Source organism: Bubalus bubalis, chromosome 22 (assembly GCF_019923935.1).
Source record: "Bubalus bubalis isolate 160015118507 breed Murrah chromosome 22, NDDB_SH_1, whole genome shotgun sequence".
Lineage (NCBI taxonomy): Eukaryota > Metazoa > Chordata > Mammalia > Artiodactyla > Bovidae > Bubalus > Bubalus bubalis.
In genome coordinates, this window is record NC_059178.1 from 19766946 (window position 1) to 19788698 (window position 21753).

A 21753-nucleotide genomic window follows, 5' to 3' on the forward strand; every position below is an offset into this window, starting at 1 on the left:
CAAGCTAGTGAATGAAACAAAAAAGAAGCAGACATACACATGTAGAGAACAAACTAGTAGTTAGTAGTGGGGTAGAGAAGGCGATGGCACCCCACTCCAGTGTTCTTGCCTGGAGAATCCCAGGGACGGGGGAGCCTGGTGGGCTGCCATCTATGGGGTTGCACAGAGTCTGACATGACTGAAGCGACTTAGCAGCAGCAGGGGAAAAAAGACTTATTATGGAATTAGATGAAATCATATGTGTGAAATCTTTGAAACTGTAAAGCACTGTAGAGTTTAAAGGATCTTTCAGTCAATAAAAATTTTTAAAAAGAAAGAAATTTTAAAATGGGAAAATGAAGCAAACGGGTACTGCTTGGACTCGATGTCTGATCTGGGCCTCAGAGTTGTCTGACTCTGCAGAAGCTGCTGTCTTTTCAAGATGAAGCCTGTCCTGCATCTGAGACAGGCACCTTTTGTCTTAAGGGAATGGTTTATATTTATAATTCCTTAAAAAAAAAATCCTAACCCTTCCAGGGAAAGATTGTAATTATCCAAAAAAAAATCTTATGTATTCTTTAAAAATGAACAAAAAAGCCCATGGTATACACAGTTTAAAATAATCCATGTAAGTGTGTATGTGCCGTGCATGTGTTTCCTTCTGAATCTCTAGTGATGGTCCTGAGGTCCCACGTGGCCTGGGATTGGACCCGTGCACAATTCTCTAAAAGGATGAGATAGGAAGCGACTGTTTATTTAGCCAAGTAGCCGGGACCACTCGTCCTCCCACGGGCAGGAAATACTAAAATAGTGAACAAAGATAAACTCCAGAAAGAAAAGGGATTTCCTCAGCGCTGATCTGGCCCATCCTTTCCGTTTAAGCCCATTCATCAAACTTCCCATCACCTTAGTGGCACACTAAGTAAATCTGGGGAGCCAAACCCAGATTGCTGAAAGCTAAGTTATGAATAGGTGTTTCAGACAGTCTTGGCTTCTGTGTGTAAAATAAAATGAGCTCATGTAGGTGAGATGACCTGCCATTGGGGACCCTATGATTAGCGATGCTTCCTGTTTATGCCTTGAAGAAAGATCAAAGTTCTTTGGGCTTCACACAGGGACCACCAGACACCTGAGGGGGCTTACGTGGTTGAGTGGTAGTCTGCATTTTTTCCTCATTTCTCAAATTCACCTCACTGACCTACTGGTAAATTAGAAACCATATAATATTCTGGGTGGATAGGCAGAGACTGCAGTGTTTTCTGTTTTTCATTTATTTAGGCTGGAGGAGAAAAAATAGACTCCGAAGAGGCCCTGATCTACGAAGAGGACTTAGACGAGGGAGACGGTGCTGAAGGCGATTTGGAGGAAAGCGCGAAATTAAAACTCTTCCGCAGGCTGGCCTCTGTGGCCTCCAAGCTGAAGGAGTTTATTGGCAACATGATAACCACTGCGGGGAAGGTTGTTGTGACGATTTTACTGGGTTCATCAGGTGAGAACCTCCAAGTCCTGGGGCGCACAGGGAGCGACCTGGCGAATGATGAAAGAAGGAAACTGTTCTATTCCGCGGCAACAGAATCATAACTGTAGCTTTTGTGAAACTGGCCACGTGTACAAACCACACACACGTGCGCGCACGTAGCTTTTCCCGTTCAGTTGTAGGTTTTATGTACTAGATGGTTTCTGTTAACCTCTGTAAAGCAGTCTTTTCCCTTAGCAGTTAGGTGGCGTTGTTTTCTACGTGACAAACAGGACCACTGTTCACCTCCCTCAGAGCCTGTGGGTGGTGATCTGTGACAAGGGACCCTTTTCTGTCCCCATCCAGAGCTACACATGGGCTTTCGGGAGCTTGTCTGTTTACATTGAGTCATTAGATCTCTTAATTTAACTCTTCAGGATACAGTGTTTTTCTTCCCCAGTTAGATGGTAATCTCGCAGCACACACGCCCACTTCCTCTCCCTGTTGGCTGCAGGCTGCTCCTTCCATAAAAACCTTATCTCCATCTTTGCCCCATCCCCATTGCCCCAGAGCTGCTGCAAACTTTATTCCATCCTACTTCTGTGAAGTTTCATGAGATGAAGCAACTGTTTTTCCATAGGAGAGTTAAAAGTTAGAAAAGTGAAGAGTATTTCTCAAGAAATGTAACTCAGGACTTTAATGAGAAGTTGTTTCAAAATGCTCCCTACCAAGTTTTTAAATGCCTATGAAGGAATGATTTCATTTGACATTTCCACTTTTAGTGATAGAGCAAATCACATTTTGTTGGGCAGGGCAAAGATTTAGTGAGGTTTTATCTGCCACTGAATGCAATATTATCATGAACCCTCGTCAACAGACAAGCAAAAGTAAATCATTATTTTAAAAATTTATCGAGGACAGTTAGAACAGACATACAGTATTCCTGAAAAACTGGGAGAGAAATAGAGACATGGAAACAGGCAAGTAAACATGCTAAATTCTACTGGTTGGAGAAGTGAATGTTTGTTGTTGGGGCTCAAGTGCCACAGGTAGGATTTCTCCTTATATGATATTTCCCCACGTTTACAAATTTCACTTTACATGTGACTTTTTTTCACAATACAAATAGCACTAATTCTGATATCATCAAGAGAGAGTGATGAATTTCACTACAAGCATAGGAGGCATTCCTCATCATCCCCAACAGTGACGGAGGCTGAGCTGTGCAGGGTTGCCTCCTCTCCACGTTTTTCACACGTGCACCCCCTGCCCCCGCAGGGATGATGCTGCCCTCTCTGACCTCGTCCGTGTACTTCTTCGTGTTCCTGGGCCTGTGCACTTGGTGGTCCTGGTGCCGGACCTTCGACCCCTTGCTGTTCAGCTGTCTCTGCGTCCTGCTGGCCATCTTCACCGCGGGACACCTGATCGGACTCTATCTGTACCAGTTCCAGTTCTTCCAGGAAGCCGTTCCCCCCAACGACTACTATGCCAGGTAAGAGGCATTGCTGGACAATTTGATGATTCCATAAGATAATCCTCGAGCCCTTGGGAGGACCCTACCGGGCCCTGAGCATCTGATAAGTTTCTTCTGATGCCCAGTGGTGGGTCAGCCGGGCTTTGGGGGGGATGGGGACACGGTCTCTGCCTTGATTGTATTGGCCACAGTCTGGAGGGAAGAGGTGTTTCTTCAGGTGGGGGTGCTGCTGGGGTGAAGCGGAGGGAAGCTGCTGTTTGCCGCAAAGAGCAGACACATGGTCTCGGTTGAGGAAGGAGACCAGGGAGAATGTTTTGCAGCAAAGAATAAGAACATGTCAGAGCATCTGTGGGAGGGAGCTCTTGAAGGCAAACAGAGGACAAATTGAGGGTCAAAAAGAACTGAGTGACCATAAAAATCTAAAAGTAAAAACGCATGAGTCCATGGTGTGTGTGTGTGTGTGTGTGTGTGTGTGTGTGTGTGTGTGTATGTGTGGATGAGCAAGAGAAAGAGAAAGGTGAGAGAGAGAGAGAGATTTTATGTGCTTCAGTTGAAGTTGACTATTATCCCAAAGTCTTGTATGAAAATGAGAATTCAAGGTAAAGAACCCAGCATTTATTTTGACTTTTTGGAAGGAATTCTAGGCTGTTCTCAGTTAATGAGGGAAAACTCCTCCTGACAGGATGTCACTAGTTGATGAAGGGAAAGGAGTGCTAGAATTAGAAAACTACCGTTTACCAATTCTTCATGAGATACTTAAATCTATTCACAAAGTGATACCATGACTTAAAGAGGTTTGTGGGATGAAGATTGTTTGCAAGGATGACAGAGTATAAGCTCGCTGATCATTTGCTAATTGCAAATGGAAAAGCCCCTTCTAGGGTAGTCAGCACCTTGACCAGTTGATCCAAACAAACTTTACCAGAGTGGGGTCCCTTGACCTTTCAGACTTCTAGGCTGGATGCAGTATGGGGAACGAGACATTGTATTGTTAAGGCTTTAGACCTAACCTCCAATTTCCAGGAAATATAAGGGGCAGGAATGTGGTTTACTTGACTCCACAGGGAAGCAGTTATTAAATCCAGACTGTAGAATGTAAGGGAAGCGACCTGGTCTCTTAAAAAACCAGCATTCTGAAAAAGAAGTGTGTGTGGAGGGTGTGGGCAGAGATCGTTCTACTTCAAAGGAGAAGCAAGGAAGCCTGCAGACAGATGAGAAGCCCAACTCTGGATCACATCTCGGTTTAAGGACAAATCCTTTTGAGATTAAATGGAGAAATTTCAATATTCACTGGTTATTAGCTGATAGTACAGACTTTCTGTTAGTTCTTAGGTGCATGGTTGTATGTGGTTATCTGGGAAAATGTCATTGTTTTAGAAGATATGGGGTGAATTCTTTAGGATTCATGGACATGAAAAACAGAGGAGCCAAGACATGGAAACACCTAGGTGTTTGTTGATGGATGAATGACCAAAGAAAGAATAGTATACATATATAAGGAATGTTCTGGGGAAGGAGATGGCAACCCACTCCAGCATTTTTGCCTGGGAAATCATACGGACAGAGGAGCCTGGCGGGCTACAGTCCATGGGGTCGCAGAGAGTTGGACACGACTGAGCAACTAAGCGCAGCACACAGGGAGTGTTACTTGCCATGAAAAAGAAGGAAGTCCTGCTATTTGCAACAACCTGAGTGAACCTGGAGGGCATTGTGCTGAGTGAAATAAGTCAGAGAAAGATGAATACTGTATGATCTCACCGCTTATGTGGAATCTAAACAGAAAGTCAAACCTAAAGAAACAGAGAAGGGAGTGACAGTTGCTAAGCGCTGGAGGGTGGGGAGTGTAGGCAGAGGTGGAAAAAGGTACATACTTTCAGGTATGAGATTAGTAACTCTGAGGATCTATATACGGGGCACTGTAGTAGTAGCAATGCATTGTGATAACATTGTACTGACATGTGCTGAGAATAGACCTTAAACCTTCATACCACAAACAAGAAAAGAAAGAGAGGAGCTATGTGAAGTGATTATTAACTTGATTGAGGTGCTATGCATCATTTTACAGTCTATGATTAGATCAAATCATCATGCTGTCCACTTTAAATATACTATAATTTCACATGTCAATTGTACCTCGATAAAGCTGGGGGGCACTGAGAAGTCTCTTTAATGATGTGGATTTACATAATATTTATTTTAAGCAGAAGTGGATAGATACAAAATTTCAGTGCAGACATTAGTTCTAGGCTAAGTGAGTCTTTTAGTTTCTTCTAGACATATAATTTTTGCTTTATTGAACACATAGAGAAAAATGATTTTACTGTTGCAAGATCGTTAGTTCCAGACTAAATGAATATTTAAGTTCCACTAGAAGTTTAATTTTTTATTTTATTGAACACATAGAGCAAAAAGTTTTGCACTGTTGGACTTTTAAGGGATGATTTAATTGGAAATGTTAAGTTGTATACCTTCTATGGGGGTGTGGTCACTCCACATACCCCAATTTAAGGCTCTTTTCTGCCATCTAGAGACTGATAATAGGAAATACAAAGACTATTCTGAACCACCTTGAAAACACCTCTTCTGTAAAGGATCAGTTAGTAAATATTTTAGATTTTGCAGGCCCATGGTCTCTGTGACAATTCTTCCAAGAAGCCATTTTAGTGCAAAAGCAGCCCTGTACAAGATTTTAAGGTTTCGGCTAGATTCTCGCAAAACTTTGTGGACACTGAACTTCGGATTTCAAAATATTTTCGCATTTCATGAAATACTATTTTGATTTTTCCCAACCACTTAAAAATGTAAAAGCCATTATTAGCTCACTAGTTATAACGGGTGGTAAACCAGACTTGCCAACCAAGTGTGTGGATAATAGCAGTCCTAATAGTGTAATAACTTACCATCTTTATCTTTTATTGGGATTGCCTCAAACTTAAAATTATGGTTGTAAGTTATTATGGACACTTTGAAGATAATACCTTTAAAAATTTTAAAAGCTTCATCGCCATACTCTTATAGAGTCATTAGAAGTTGGGTGGTTTATCAGAGTATAGATAGTTTGTGCTAAATAATGCAATATATATACATTTATATATACACATATGCATGTGTGTGTATACACATACGTTTGCATGTGAGCTGCCTTGTTGTAGTTTCTTCCTCCATTAACTTGGTGAAAGTAGGGCATTGCCTTTTAGCCTTTGAAAGCTTGGAAATTAATGTATTTTAAATGCTGGCTTTTTCTTAAGGCATACTTTCAATGCATTGCTATCCACCAACTGAGCTGGCAGAAAACAAACTGCAAACAAGCAGGAAGAAAAAGTCATCCTGCGTGGGCGTTTGTCACAAATTTCATAACCACAGAGACTTCAGTCCATGTATCTAGCTTCGGATGTGGCTGTCCTCAAAACAATCCAAGTCGTTTTTGTCTTCTTGTAAGCTTTCAAATAGGCTTTCTGATGAAGGTTAGCTTTATTTTTAGAATATATTTAGAATACTTTTAGAAATATTGAATTGATTTGTTTATCATTAGGATGCTTGTTGGTGGTTGTTTGGGAAAGTGTAAAAAAAGAATCAGGAAAAACACTTAAAAAAATAATCCTAACTCCCAGAAATACTGTTCATTTTTGGTCTGTATTCTCCCAGTGCTTTTCCTGTGCATAAATGTGCTTTTTCCAAGCAGACTTTGAATCATGATGCTTGACTGTTGCATAGTATGGTGCACAGGATGTTCTATAACTTGCTCTGTGCAACTTCTGCATCTCTTCATGTCATGAAATGTTCCTCTAAAGTGTGATTTTTCATGGACTGCAAAGCTTTTGATTGCGTTTGACTGTGTAGCTGAGCTGTAATGTAGTCAGTCCTTGATTTCTGACCCAGGAGATTTAGATTCTTCATTTTTGCTCTCTTGAGCTTCCATGTTACTTATGAACTTAGGAAAAACTCATAATGAGCGGAAGCAGCCCCAGGGTCCCTCAGCTGCGTGGGATCTTCTGCCGGGCTGGCTAGTGCTCTGCTCTGCGGGAGGGCATGGAGGTTTCCCTGGTCCTGGGACCACACGATGTTACTCCACAGGTCTTCACGCAGGTGTTGTGACCTGAAATCTGGCTCCTGTGTGGAGCACACCTCTGTGGGCTTGTGTTTCTCTAGGGTGATGTCTTCTTTCAACCCAGGGGTCCCAAGAGATCATATAATTCCTTCCAACTCCGCTCGCAACTGGGTGGAGCTCCTCAAAGGTTATAGCCAAGGAAGCCTGTGGAGCAGGTGGGTAGGGAAGTAGTGGACAGGGCAGATGGGAGACTGGGAGGACATAGACAAGGGGCAGGGAGGAGGGCTGCCCCGGGAAAAGTTAGTGATTCCCACCTGTTTGTGCACAGAACTGTCCAAATTCTCCAAAACAAAGTTCAGGGCTCTTTTCTGATAGTTATGAGCTTACCTATGGGAAGGTTGGGCTTCTGTGGTGGCTCTGAAGGTAAAGAATCTGCCTGCAATGTGGGAGAGTAGGGTTCAGTCCCTAGGTTGGGAAGATCCCTTGGAGAAGGAAATGGCTATCCCTTCCAGTATTCTTGCCTGGAGAATCCCATGGACAGAGGAGCCTGGCGGGCCACAGTCCGTAGGGTCACAAAAAGTAGGACGTGACGTGATGGGAAGGTTAAGGCAGAGTGAGAGTAGGATATGAGACACTGGAGTATATGGTTCACATGGTTATAAACCATAAAAAATTCAGTGCCCCCTCTTGTGAAGTTGATCCAGCACAATAAAGCTTTAAAGCTAATCCACATAACTTACAAAAGACAGATAACATACCACTCAGCACAGTTTGTTTAATGGAATAGAGCCCAGTTCCAACGTATCCTGGCAGGTCTCCCTAAGGAAAATGGCAGACTAAACAAAATTTGGCTTAGCTAATCCCAAGTATGGGACTTTCCAAAGGTTTTGTGTTTCCTCGGGAATTTCTGTAGACAGCAAACACCTTACGCTTTGAAGGCCAGGAAGCAAGGGTCAGCGTTCAGAGTCCTCACCTGGGTTCCTCTCTGTGATAAAGCCACCAGTCCCAGCCAGCTTGTGTCCTGTGGGTTTTCTGCACAGAAAGTGTGGGATGTGCACTGTGGAGGACGGGACCGAGGCAGGTGGACCTGACTTGCTCTGTGGTGTCCTTGAATCTGAGCTGAAATGTGTTGAATGCTGTAAATAAACATCTACTCACTGGTGACTTTACAAAAAGCCAGTTTTAATTTTGTCAGCTCACTGTTGACTGTTCCCTTGCAAAGATGACACTGCGAGTAATTCTGAGGTGAACTCATGTAAAAACAGTCCTGGGCAAAGTGGGGGTGGTGGGGGCGGTCCTTGTTTTCTCACCAAAGTTATCTGGACAATCGCAGCAAACATTCCGACGAGGGCCAGGTGGAGGGCTTGGCTGGGGAGTCAGCGTCTACGGTTTTCGCAGTCATGACTGAGCGTGATGGAACCTGTAGGTTTTCTTCTGTGTGTCATGAACACTTGTGCGTGGTGAGCGCTCATATGGGGGTGACTGAATAGCCCTCAGAGTCGCCTCTCATCATCTCTGACTGGCTGTCATTCCAACCTCTGCATTTTCTCTGCGTCAGTCACATCACTTTCTCTATACTGCAAGGGTTGGACTTCTTTGCTCAAATTCATTTTGTTGTTTTGCTGCTTTTTTTTTTTTTCACCTTAGATCCTGCAATCTGAAAATGAACAAGAATTGTGGGAAGGAATGGGAGAGATTCAGGCCATTCCCTGTGGAGGCAGCATTCTCTATTAAATAAATACACAACAACTTGTCCCATGTCGCCCTTTCCATGTCCTGTTTCAACAAATCACAATAAAAAAATGCACTTTGTTTAGTGAAGGAAAAACATGTTTATTCCAGTGTTAAAACAGTATAAGAAAGAAAAGCCAAAGCCTCAAACTTCAGCAATATTTAACCATTCTGTAACAAATAAGAAGAATGAAAAAAAAAACACAAAAAGTACAGTATTATTTATTATATTTATCCTATTCTTACACTAGTCATTAAAATGTCAGTAATGGCTGGAAGAAGCACAAGCTGGAATCAAGATTTCCAGGAGAAATAGCAATAACCTCAGATATGCAGATGACACCACCCTTATGGCAGAAAGTGAAGAGGAACTAAAAAGCCTCTTGATGAAAGTGAAAGAGGAGAGTGAAAAAGTTGGCTTAAAGCTCAACATTCAGAAAACGAAGATCATGGCATCCGGTCCCATCACTTCATGGGAAATAGATGGGGAAACAGTGGAAACAGTGTCAGACTTTATTTTGGGGAGCTCCAAAATCACTGCAGATGGTGACTGCAGCCATGAAATTAAAAGACGCTTACTCCTTGGAAAGAAAGTTATGACCAACCTAGAAAGCATATTAAAAAGCAGAGACATTATTTTGCTAACAAAGGTCCGTCTAGTCAAGGCTAGGGTTTTTCCAGTGGTCATGTATGGATGTGAGAGTTGGACTGTGAAGAAAGCTGAGCACTGAAGAATTGATGCTTTTGAAATGTGGTGTTGGAGAAGACTCTTGAGAGTCCCTTGGGCTGCAAGGAGATCCAACCAGTCCCTTCTAAAGGAGATCAGTCCTGGGTGTTCTTTGGAAGGACTGATGCTGAAGCTGAAACTCCAATCCTTTGGCCACCTCATGCGAAGAGTTGACTCATTGGAAAAGACTCTGATGCTGTGAGGGATTGGGGGCAGGAGGAGAAGGGGATGACAGAGGATGAGATGGCTGGATGGCATTACCAACTCGATGGACATGAGTTTGAGTGAACTCCGGGAGTTGGTGATGGACAGGGAGGCCTGGCATGCTGCAGTTCATGGGGTCGCAAAGAATCGGACACGACTGAGCAACTGAACTGAACTGAATGTGTCAGGAGTCATAATGACCCTGATGCTGTGTCTTTTTCTTCTAGTTTGGAGAAGCCAATGGGCTCCTGGAAAGTGACAGAATGCAGTCACTTTTGTGTTGTGTCTGGTGCCGTTGGCTTTGCAGGTGCTTGTCTAATGTGGCTTGTTCTAGTGCGTTTGCAGCCTTACTGGGACAGCCATGGTGCTGCCTCCTCATCAGAGCCGTCTTAGCCTAGCTAATGGAAACAGCACAGATAGACAATATTGTTCTTAATGGAGGCAGGTTGGTGAGAACTTCATCTGAAAGCAGTCCAGTGTGGGGAAAATTAATGTCAAGCAGGTCATTTTCATGCTGAGGAATGTGAATGAACCTGTGGTTAACACTCCCCCTTTTTGTTAAGGGTGTCACCACCAGGGAGTCAATGCTTTAGTTTGCCCAGTTGGTAGGTGACATAACAGCAACCAAACTCTTGTTTCTTTTTGGATTAAGTGACTGATCTCAGATCCACTTTATCTGTGCTCATCTAAACGGCAAAAACTGGGAACAAAGAGAAACAAATTGACTTTCCACAGATAAATGGAAAATCAATAGAATGTAAATACTTGACCCTCAAGTCCATTCAGGAAATCTCCACAACCTGATGGTCACCTGGGGCCGTGAGTGGGTGTGGTGTTGACCCAAGACCCCTGGGAAAGGGGGGTCCCTGGGTGGGGTGTCACCCTGCCACCAAAGTGACACCTGGCTTCGTGTTTAAAGTAGCCATTGCCCCTGACCAGGCAGACGAGCCTCCGCACTGGACATCTGTCCAACTTGAACCTGAAACCTCTCAGCCTGGGCTTCTGGAAGTACACCCTCGACCAGCTGTGTCTCGCCTTTGCTCTTGAGCATGCCTCTCAGGAAGGGTCTTCTTCCAGTGTCCAGGAAGGACCCACCCTGTCCTGTGACCTGATTTCCTTGCTGACCTGGAGGGCAGTCAAGCTCTGGAGCTTGGACAGAGCAGCTCACCTGCACGGGTCACCGCAAGTCAGGACCTTTCTGCCCAAGTGCTGTCCCTGCTCTCAAGGATAAAATGTAGTCCAGTGAAGCTTGCCAGGTGAAAAGATGACTTGTTCTACATTTAATCTTTCAAAATATGAAGAGGAATAGAGATTAGGCAGAGTTGGCAGTTATTTTTTTCTACATTTGCTCCAAATGATTAGTATTAATGAACGTATTACAAACTAAGCCTGGATGGTACATTTAAGTGCTTTCAACTTTAAAAATTAATAGCAAATTAATGATGGTAAAAGTTCTTGTGGTGGGAAGATGGACTAATCCTTCAAGTTAAAATAACAGCTGATGAAAAATTAAAGCGATCTTTTAAGAAAGGGCATTTTGGAACGAAACAATTATTTTGCTATCAAACGGTTTGTTGGAAAGTGTGACCATCTTGTTTATTAGAGCTAACATTCTCATTCATGGACTGGACTTTAATTCAATGCAGTAACACCTCGTTAATTTTTTAGACTGTAGATAAGCCAATTTGGCTGACTTGCAAAGCATTTTGAGGACAAATATACAGAAGGATGTTGCCTCATAACTGCTTGGCTTTCTGAAATTCAGAATGTTTATTATGCAGTAACTGTGGCTGTTGTTGTCTGCATTTTTTTCTTTTTCCAAACTTTAAACTTTTTATTTTGTATAAGTGTAGCTGATTAACAATGTGGTAGTTTCAGTTGACGGAGAAGGCAATGGCACCCCACTCCAGTACTCTTGCCTGGAAAATCCCATGGATGGAGGAGCCTGGTGGGCCGCAGTCCATGGGGTCGCTAGGAGTCGGACAAGACTCAGCAACTTCACTTTCAATTTTCACTTTCCTGCATTGGAGAAGGCAATGGCAACCCACTCCAGTGTTCTTGCCTGGAGAATCCCAGGGACAGGGGAGCCTCGTGGGCTGCCGTCTATGGAGTTGCACAGAGTCGGACACGACTGAAGCGACTTAGCAGCAGCAGCAGCAGTTTCAGTTGAACAGTTAAGGGAATCAGCCATACATATACATGTATCCTTTCTTCCCCAAACCCCCTCCAATCCAAGCTGCCACATAACATTGAGCAGAGTTCATGTCTGTACAGTAGGTCCTTGTTGGTTTCCATTTTAAATATAGCAGTGTGTTCATTTTAGTTCTAAACAAACTGACCCAGAAGTAAGAGGTTAGCTCTGGAAATGGGAACTGAGAGGCTTTGATTTTTCCCTTCAGAGTTTCTCTAAAGAAGCTTTTTTTCCTGAGAAAACTTAACAATGGTTTTCACAAAGTTGCTAGTTATTCACTTTTGGTGGAAGTAGTAGAATTGTTTTTCTTAACAGCTTTCTTGATGTATAATTGATATGAAATAAACTGGATAATTTAAAGCTTACAGTTTGATCAGTTTTGACATAATCATACCCATGAAACCATCACCATAATTAAGGGAATGAATATACCCATCTGTCCCAAGAGCTCCATCATCCCCTTTGTAATCTCTCTCCTGTCTTCATCCTCCTTCATCCCATCCCCAGGTAAACTCTGATGGCTCTCCCTGACTTGATTAGAGTAAATTTTCTAGGACTTCCTATAAACAAAATAATGTAGTATGTACTTTTAAACAGTACTGTTGCTCTTATTATTGTTATAATTAATACTATTATTCTGGGTGGGGGCAGGAGGCAGGTCTCATTTTGCAGTGTGAGAATTCATTTCTTTTTTCATCCTGTCTTAGTAGAGTCAATCTTTTTAAATTTGGGCATTCTGATTGTTGTGTAGAGGCAATTCATTGTGGTTTTAATTTAATGCATTTCCCTAGTGACTAATGAGGCTGAGGATCTTTTTCATGAGCTGATTTTACATTCATGTATCTTTCTGATGAAGTGTCTGTTAAAATATTTTACCCATTCTTATTTGTTTATTAAAATTTATTTTTAATTGAGAGGAAATTGCTTTACAATGTTGTGTTGACTTCTGCCATACAACAACGAGAATCAGCCATAATTACATATATATCACCTTCCTCTTGAGCCTCCCTCCCCTCCCCGCATTCCACCCCTCTAAGTCATCACAGAGTGCCAGGCCAGACTCCTTGTGTTTTATAGGAACTTCTCACTAGCTATCTATTTTACACACACGTGCATGTTAAGTCGCTTCAGTCATGTCCAACTCTTTGCAATGCTATGGACTGTATGTCGATGCTACTTTCTCTTCATCACACTCTCTTCAGATCGTATAAATCTTTCACCTTTTACCCATTTTTAAAAATTATGTTAACTTTGTTTTCTTACAGTTGAGTTCTGACAGTTGTTTAGGACACGAATCATTTATCAGGTATATGTTTCTGCAAATATTTCCCCAGTCTATGGGTTATCATCCTTTTACTAGTATCTTTGCAAGAGAAGAGTTTTTAGTTTTGATGAACTATACTTCATAGTTGTTCTTTTGTGAATCATACTTTTGGTGTGGTAGTTAAGAATTATTTGCCAAGCCCAAATTCACAAACGTTTCCTCTATACCTTCTTCTTAGAGTTTGTTTTGCCTTTGGTGTTAAGTAGTCCAGAATCATTTATTGAAATGACTGTGTTTTCTTTTGCATCTGTTGAAAATCATGACCATGATTATGTGGTTGGGTTTATATATAGACTATTCTATACAATTTGTCTCTTCATCTTTATGTCACTGTCTTGATTACTTGTAGCTTGATAATGTCTTGAATTTAAGCAGTGTCAGACTTTCTTTTTTCTTTTATTTTATTTTATTTTTTTTTTGCGGCGCAGTGTGCCTCGAGCGGCCCCGGGACGGGCACCGCCGCCCGTCCCTCCCAGGCCGCCGAGGGCTGCTCTACCCCTGCGTTCTGGCCGCCGAGAGCAGTGGAGCTCCGGGCGGGCAAAGCTCGAGGGGATTCTTTTTTCTTTTAATTTGAAGTTGTTTAAGCTATTCTAAGCCCTTTATGTTTCCATATGAATTTTATATCAGTTTGTTGATGTCTATAGCAAAGCCTGCTGGGATTGAATTTGTGTGACAGAAGAGTTGGTGTTGAATTTTTTATTATTATTTTTAAATTTATCCTTAAGAAGAAATCACTTATGAAACTATGTGAGTCTGAAATTTTCTTTATGGGAAGATATTTAAGCACAGATTCAATTTCTCTAACAAATATAAGATTCTCAGGTTATTTCTTCTTGAATGAGTTTTAGTAATTTGTGTCTTTCAAGGAATTTTCCTTTGCATGTAAGATGTCAAATTTATTAGCATAAAGTTGCTAATAATGTTGAGTTTGTTTTCTTTTGAATATTTGTAGAATCAGTAATGATGTTATTTAATTTATTGCAGAGAATAATTACTTAATTTATTCAGAGAATTTGTACTGTCTTTTTTCCCTAATCAGTCCACATGTCCATATTTCCGTCTATGATTATTTTTCTTCTGCATAAAATAATTTTTCACATTTTTTGTAGTGCACCTTCTGGTGATAGATAGTTTTGCTGGGTATAGAATTCTAGAGTAATAGCTTTTATTTTGCTACTTTAAAGATGTTCCCTCACTGTCTTCTCACTTGTGTTGTGTCTGACAATAAATCTGAAGTTCCTATTATTGTTACTTTATATATTAATATTGATGTAAAATTGCACTCACCTCACTGATAACTGATTGCCTGAATTTAAAAAAAAAGAAAAGAAAAAGAAACAAACAAAAAAACCCAGCTCTAACATCCATTCCATGATTCATTGGGTTTGAAACTGATTAACTTTACCATATTTCCATGATACATGTCTATTAAAATATATTCATGTTTTCCTAAAATAGAAAATTCCCAAGAATGGGAAAAGCTTATACTTTTTGTTGCATCACATTACAAGGACACTTCATGGAAAGCCGTTTCCTATGATGTAAGCTAGTGGAGGTGATGGAATTCCAGTTGAGCTATTCCAAATCCTGAAAGATGATGCTATGAAAGTGCTGCACTCAATATGCCAGCAAATTTGGAAAACTCAGCAGTGGCCACAGGACTGGAAAAGGTCACTTTTCATTCCAATCCCAAAGAAAGGCAATGCCAAAGAATGCTCAAACTACCACACAATTGCACTCATCTCACACGCTAGTTAAGTCATGCTCAAAATTCTCCAAGCCAGGCTTCAGCAATATGTGAACCGTGAACTTCCTGATGTTCAAGCTAGTTTTAGAAAAGGCAGAGGAACCAGAGATCAAATTGCCAACATCTGCTGGATCATGGAAAAAGCAAGAGAGTTCCAGAAAAGCATCTATTTCTGCCTTATTGACTATGCCAAAGCCTTTGACTGTATGGATCACAATAAACTGTGGAAAATTCTGAAAGAGATGGGAATACCAGACCACCTGATCTGCCTCTTGAGAAATTTGTATGCAGGTCAGGAAGCAACAGTTAGAACTGGACACGGAACAACAGACTGGTTCCAAATAGGAAAAGGAGTTCGTCAAGGCTGTATATTGTCACCCTGTTTATTTAACTTATATGCAGAGTACATCATGAGAAACGCTGGACTGGAAGAAACACAAGCTGGAATCAAGATTGCTGGGAGAAATATCAATAACCTCAGATATGCAGATGACACCACCCTTATGGCAGAAAGTGAAGAGGAACTCAAAAGCCTCTTGATGAAAGTGAAAGAGGAGAGTGAAAAAGTTGGCTTAAAGCTCAACATTCAGAAAACGAAGATCATGGCATCCGGTCCCATCACTTCATGGGAAATAGATGGGGAAACGGTGGAAACAGTGTCAGACTTTATTTTTCTGGGCTCCAAAATCACTACAGATGGTGACTGCAGCCATGAAATTAAAAGATGCTTACTCCTTGGAAGGAAAGTAATGACCAATCTAGATAGCATATTCAAAAGCAGAGACATTCCTTTGCCAACAAAGGTCCGTCTAGTCAAGGCTGTGGTTTTTCCAGTGGTCATGTATGGATGTGAGAGTTGGACTGTGAAGAAGGCTGAGCACTGAAGAATTGATGGTTTTGAACTGTGGTGTTGGAGAAGACTCTTGAGAGTCCCTTGGACTGCAAGGAGATCCAACCAGTCCATTCTGAAGGAGATCAGCCCTGGGATTTCTTTGGAAGGAATGATGCTAAAGCTGAAACTCCAGTACTTTGGCCACCTCATGCGAAGAGTTGACTCATTGGAAAAGGCTCTGATGCTGGGAAGGATTGGTGGCAGTAGGAGAAGGGGACGCCAGAGGATGAGATGGCTGGATGGCATCACTGACTCGATGGATGTGAGTCTGAGTGAACTCCGGGAGTTGGTGATGGACAGGGAGGCCTGGCGTGCTGTGATTCATGGGGTCGCAAAGAGTCAGACACGACTGAGCGACTGATCTGATCTGATCTGAAATCTAAGAAACATAGGGCTTTATCCTAGAAAATATAGAAGCATTTTATGTGGATTTAAAAGGAGAAGATCTGGGATTTAGCTAGATTTCTGCCAATTGTTGCCTTTTCTAGATGTTTGCTTCTTCCTGGAGTAACTTACTCTACAACTTTTCTTACAGAAGAGTTCTTGCTTTCCCCTGTTTGAGCATGCCTCCATAATGAATTATCCAATCTTTTTCCTTCTATATCTCTGACCTTTCTGACACTAAATGAAACTCCTTGGTCACTAGTTTGCAGGTTTCTCTTTCGTGCCCTTCAGATAAATTAAAATGTAAGAGCCAGCAATTGGCTACTCCACTGGGGAGTGAGATCCCTCCCATGGGGTCAGTGAGATGCCCCTGTGCCCTTCAGAGGTAATGCCTGCTGCTCTGATGCTCAGAAAGGGGTGGCACAAATCACCACTCTGCACCCACCATCCAGGCAAAGCAGTTCCATAGAAGGAAAACTTGATAACCACCTTCCAAAGGATGAACAGCTCAGAGCACATTTCCTAAAATCATTCCACCATATTTGAGTAGTTTTCCACCATCATGAATTCTCTATGATGACAGGGATAGTATCTTATTTGTTTGCACATCCTCGACAATAACTATAATGCTCAATAGACTCAGGACTCAGCACTTAAAAGGACAAATTTACTAAATGTGTCCTGTAGTGGAATCTTCCTATGACTAATGCCCTTTCCTGAGGGTTTCCTGATACCCTTGGGGTTTTCCTATTTCACCACTTACTACACCTGAGAAATGGAGTGGTGTGATTTGAAGCCAGCAGACCTGGATACATAAGCCCTACCACATACAAACCTTTGTATTCATTTGTGCCTCAATCTACGTGTATAATGGAGCCAATGGTAGATCCCCAGCAGAGCTGGCCTCAGACATTCAACATAGTGCCTGATTTATCAGAGGAACTGCAGAGTTGGCTTGGGTCTCCTTTCTGCCTTTGTAACATCATTGGTTATTAACTATGTAGGGCTTTAAAATGAGGTATTCAAATCCATGTTTACATTATAGCTACTTGGGGAAAATTATGTTTGTGGGTAATAAAAATGCCCACATTTGATATTTCTCATCCTGTGCTCCCAACATGGAAGGATGCACGTTTTAGGGGCCGAACTTGGTCTTGTCATGAGAAGCCATATGGGATGACCAACTGGTCCTGAGAGTCCTGGTTCTGACTCATTTCTACACTGCTCTCAGAGGTGAAAATGTGTTTAGACACAGAAAATAGGCCATAAATCTACAACATTCATAGCATATAAATGTTCTTGAGATGTGGCATCATCTCAAGTAGGGTAGTGGGCCTTTAGTGGTGAAATGGCAAGGAACTTCCACGGGGCCTCAGTGTGTTCATCAGCTGTCCCCCTTCTGAAGACAACACACCTTCTACCTGTGCAAAATTGTCCCATGGACAGAATGCTGTTATTATAAGGCAGGGTTCCGCGCGTGTAGGGCTAAGCCCAATTACAACCACCTGGCAGACCGTTAAGACACATGTGTGCCAAAAAGGACTTCAAAGGCGTGGTACAGAGCCCAGGGGACTCCATGCGAAGTTTTCCCAAGCTTAAGAAAACAATGTTGTGCGGAAACTGTCAAACTCCAGTTTCTCAAAAATGTCTATGGGTTTGGCATGGAAATGTGTTTAAAGCATAAGTAGGAAACTAATGAAAAAAGACGTTAAACATTGGCTGTGTTTTTCATATGATGCAATACAGAGGGGAGGGTGGTTGGAAGCCAGAATAGCAAGAACACGTGTGTAAAAGTGGTCTGTCCTCACCCACATGGGCTGTTGTAAGGACAGGGGAGCATCTTGCTGGGAGGACCACTGAGAGCTAGATTCAGTCTCCTTCCAGCAAAGTCATATGTCGAACTTTGAGGAAATGCCTTCAGGGGAGTGGAAGCACAAACCTCATTTTCTGTGGACATCTGACCTGCCTTGCCTTCTTGACAGTGTTCCCTTGCTTTTATTCATGTGTATAACTAATTCTGTTTCCCACCTGCCAGCAGTTAGATTTTTGGCCTTTACTTGTGCTCACTGCACCATGGGGTTTTGGAGGAGGAGGTTCTGTCCCCATCTGCTGGTGGGCCCCCGTTCTGAAGGGCCATCCCCCCCACACCTGCCCTGCCCTGTGACCCCCATAATGCAGGGTGCTGGACACACCAAGCCATAGTACAATTAAATTGTGACTAACAATGATAGAGAAAAATAGTAACAGCATCACAATAGAAAGTACATCTTGTGAAAGGGAATTACAGACTTCTCACCAGAAATTATACCAGTCTAAATGCAAGAGGACAACATCCTTCACATTCTCCTGGAAAAAAAAAAATCAAGATGTGATTTTATATCTTAAGGTATATATGGAGAAACATAAAGATCAAATAAAGATGTTCTTAGGTGAAACTTTATCGACCTAACAGAAGCAGAAGATATGAAGAAGAGATGGCAAGAATACACAGAAGAACTGTACAAAAAAGATCTTCACAACCCAGATAATCACGATGGTGTGATCACTGACCTAGAGCCAGACATCCTGGAATGTGAAGTCAAGTGGGCCTTAGAAAGCATCACTACGAACAAAGCTAGTGGAGGTGATGGAATTCTAGTTGAGCTATTTCAAATCCTGAAAGACGATGCTGTGAAAGTGCTGCACTCCATATGCCAGCAAATTTGGAAAACTCAGCAGTGGCCACAGGACTGGAAAAGGTCACTTTTCATTCCAATCCCAAAGAAAGGCAATGCCAAAGAATGCTCAAACTACCACACAATTGCACTCATCTCACACGCTAGTTAAGTCATGCTCAAAATTCTCCAAGCCAGGCTTCAGCAATATGTGAACCGTGAACTTCCAGATGTTCAAGCTAGTTTTAGAAAAGGCAGAGGAACCAGAGATCAAATTGCCAACATCTGCTGGATCATGGAAAAAGCAAGAGAGTTCCAGAAAAGCATCTATTTCTGCTTTATTGACTATGCCAAAGCCTTTGACTGTGTGGATCACAATAAACTGTGGAAAATTCTGAAAGAGATGGGAATACCAGACCACCTGATCTGCCTCTTGAGAAATTTGTATGCAGGTCAGGAAGCAATAGTTAAAACTGGACACGGAACAACAGACTGGTTCCAAATAGGAAAAGGAGTTCGTCAAGGCTGTATATTGTCACCCTGTTTATTTAACTTATATGCAGAGTACATCATGAGAAATGCTGGACTGGAAGAAACACAAGCTGGAATAAAGACTGCCGGGAGAAATATCAATAACCTCAGATATGCAGATGACACCACCCTTATGGCAGAAAGTGAAGAGGAACTCAAAAGCCTCTTGATGAAAGTGAAAGAGGAGAGTGAAAAAGTTGGCTTAAAGCTCAACATTCAGAAAACGAAGATCATGGCATCCGGTCCCATCACTTCATGGGAAATAGATGGGGAAACGGTGGAAACAGTGTCAGACTTTATTTTTCTGGGCTCCAAAATCACTACAGATGGTGACTGCAGCCATGAAATTAAAAGATGCTTACTCCTTGGAAGGAAAGTTATGACCAATCTAGATAGCTTATTCAAAAGCAAAGACATTACTTTAGCAACAAAGGTTCATCTAGTCAAGGCTATGGTTTTTCCAGTGGTCATGTATGGATATGAGAGTTGGACTGTGAAGAAGGCTGAGCACCGAAGAATTGTTGCTTTTGAACTGTGGTGTTGGAGAAGACTCTTGAGAGTCCCTTGGACTGCAAGGAGATCCAACCAGTCCATTCTGAAGGAGATCAGCCCTGGGATTTCTTTGGAAGGAATGATGCTAAAGCTGAAACTCCAGTACTTTGGCCACCTCATGCGAAGAGTTGACTCATTGGAAAAGACTCTGATGCTGGGAAGGATTGGTGGCAGTAGGAGAAGGGGACGCCAGAGGATGAGATGGCTGGATGGTATTACTGACTCGATGGACGTGAGTCTGAGTGAACTCCGGGAGTTGGTGATGGACAGGGAGGCCTGGCGTGCTGTGATTCATGGGGTCGCAAAGAGTCAGACACGACTGAGCAACTGATCTGATCTGATCTGATCTGATCTAGGTGAAACTGAGGGTGTTTGGCACCAGCAGATCTTCATGACACATGGATATATTTATTTTAATATTAAAGAGTGTTTTGCAGACTAAAGAAAGTGATTTTGGTAAAAACTCGGAGTTACAAATAAAAAGCTCCTGAAATAAGATTCACCCCTTGGCTATCTCTTTGTGAAGTTTTGTGAAGATATTGTGTCAACTGGTTAGTGAGGGAGTATTTGATTGGAGAATATGCCTCCAGGTGTCAGTATGAAGGGCTTGGATCATAAAGATCTCTGAGCTCTTGAAAGAAAAGGCTAAATTAAAAGCATGGTGTCTAAGGTCACGCTCGCAAGGATGGCTCCATCAAAAAACTTGAAACATGGCAGTGATGTACATAAATTGGAGCCCTGTGCACTGTTGGTGGGAACATAAACTGATTGTAGCCACTGTGGAAAACAGTACAGTGGTTCCTTAAACAATTAAAGAGAGACCTACCGTATGCTCCAACAATTCTACTTCTGGGTATATGGCCCAAAATATCAAAAGTGGGATCTTAAAAAGGTATTTGTATACCTGTGTTCATGGCAACTTATAATAGCCAAAAGGTGTAAGTCTCCATCTTTGGATAAATGGATAAAGAAAATGTGATCCATCCATACAATGGTGTATTATTCAGCCTTCAAAAGGAAAGAAATTCTGACACGTGCTACACCAGTGAATGAACCTTGAGAACATTATGCTGAGTGAAATAAACAGTCACTAAAGAACAGATACTGAGTGTTTCCACTTAGAGTCTACCAGGTGCGTGGCATAATCATCCTGATGGAGACAGAAGGTAGGATGGTGGTGACCAAGAGCTGAGGGGGAAGATGGGGTGGAGTTTTAGTGTTTAATGGGGACAGGGTTTTAGTTTTGCAAGATGACCAGTTTAGAGACTGGTTCTATGACAGTGTGAATGCAGTTAATACCCCTGTACTGTACACTTAAAAATGTAAGATGATAGATTCTGTGTTATATGTGAGATCCATATAGGAGATTGCAAGGAGAAAGTCACTCAGTCGTGTCCGACTCTTTGCAACCCATGGACTATACAATCCACGGAATTCTCCAGGCCAGAATACTAGAGTGGGTAGCTGTTCCCTTCTCCAAGGCACCTTCCCAACCCAGGGTATGTTATCTGTGTTTTACCACAATTTAATGTTTTAAAGTGGGGTGTTATTTTCAGTATTATGTATTTCTTGCAAATGGCTGGGTTTCTGTATTACCAGAGACCAGCAGATGTGATCTGGAGTGAACCTGAAAACAGGTGGAGGTTTTATAAATCTGCCAACATGTGCGAGGAGAAACAAACACCCAGCCAAGCCATAACCACCACGTGCTGTCAGATGCTGGGAGTGCTTTGGAAGGGGAGAAAATCACAAAGCAAGGGCTCCATGGAGGGTGGAGAGACAGTTGTGCTCCCGGCCAAGGAGGAGGAGGAAGAGAAGCAGGAATCTGATAGGAGTCGGGGTGGGGATGGTCACTAATA

General features: G+C 42.2%; 1 protein-coding gene across 8 annotated transcripts in view; it reads left to right on the forward strand.

Moving 5' to 3' along the window:
• The window catches only part of PIEZO2 (piezo type mechanosensitive ion channel component 2), a 252233-nt gene that overhangs the window by 146775 nt on the left and 83705 nt on the right, over positions 1 to 21753 (forward strand). For all 8 annotated transcript variants that reach the window (XM_044934794.2, XM_044934790.2, XM_044934791.2 and 5 more), the window contains 2 exons: positions 1258 to 1468; positions 2714 to 2927. In XM_044934794.2, coding sequence (XP_044790729.1) covers positions 1258 to 1468; positions 2714 to 2927 — 425 coding nt within the window. The remainder of the gene's footprint in view (positions 1 to 1257; positions 1469 to 2713; positions 2928 to 21753) is intronic.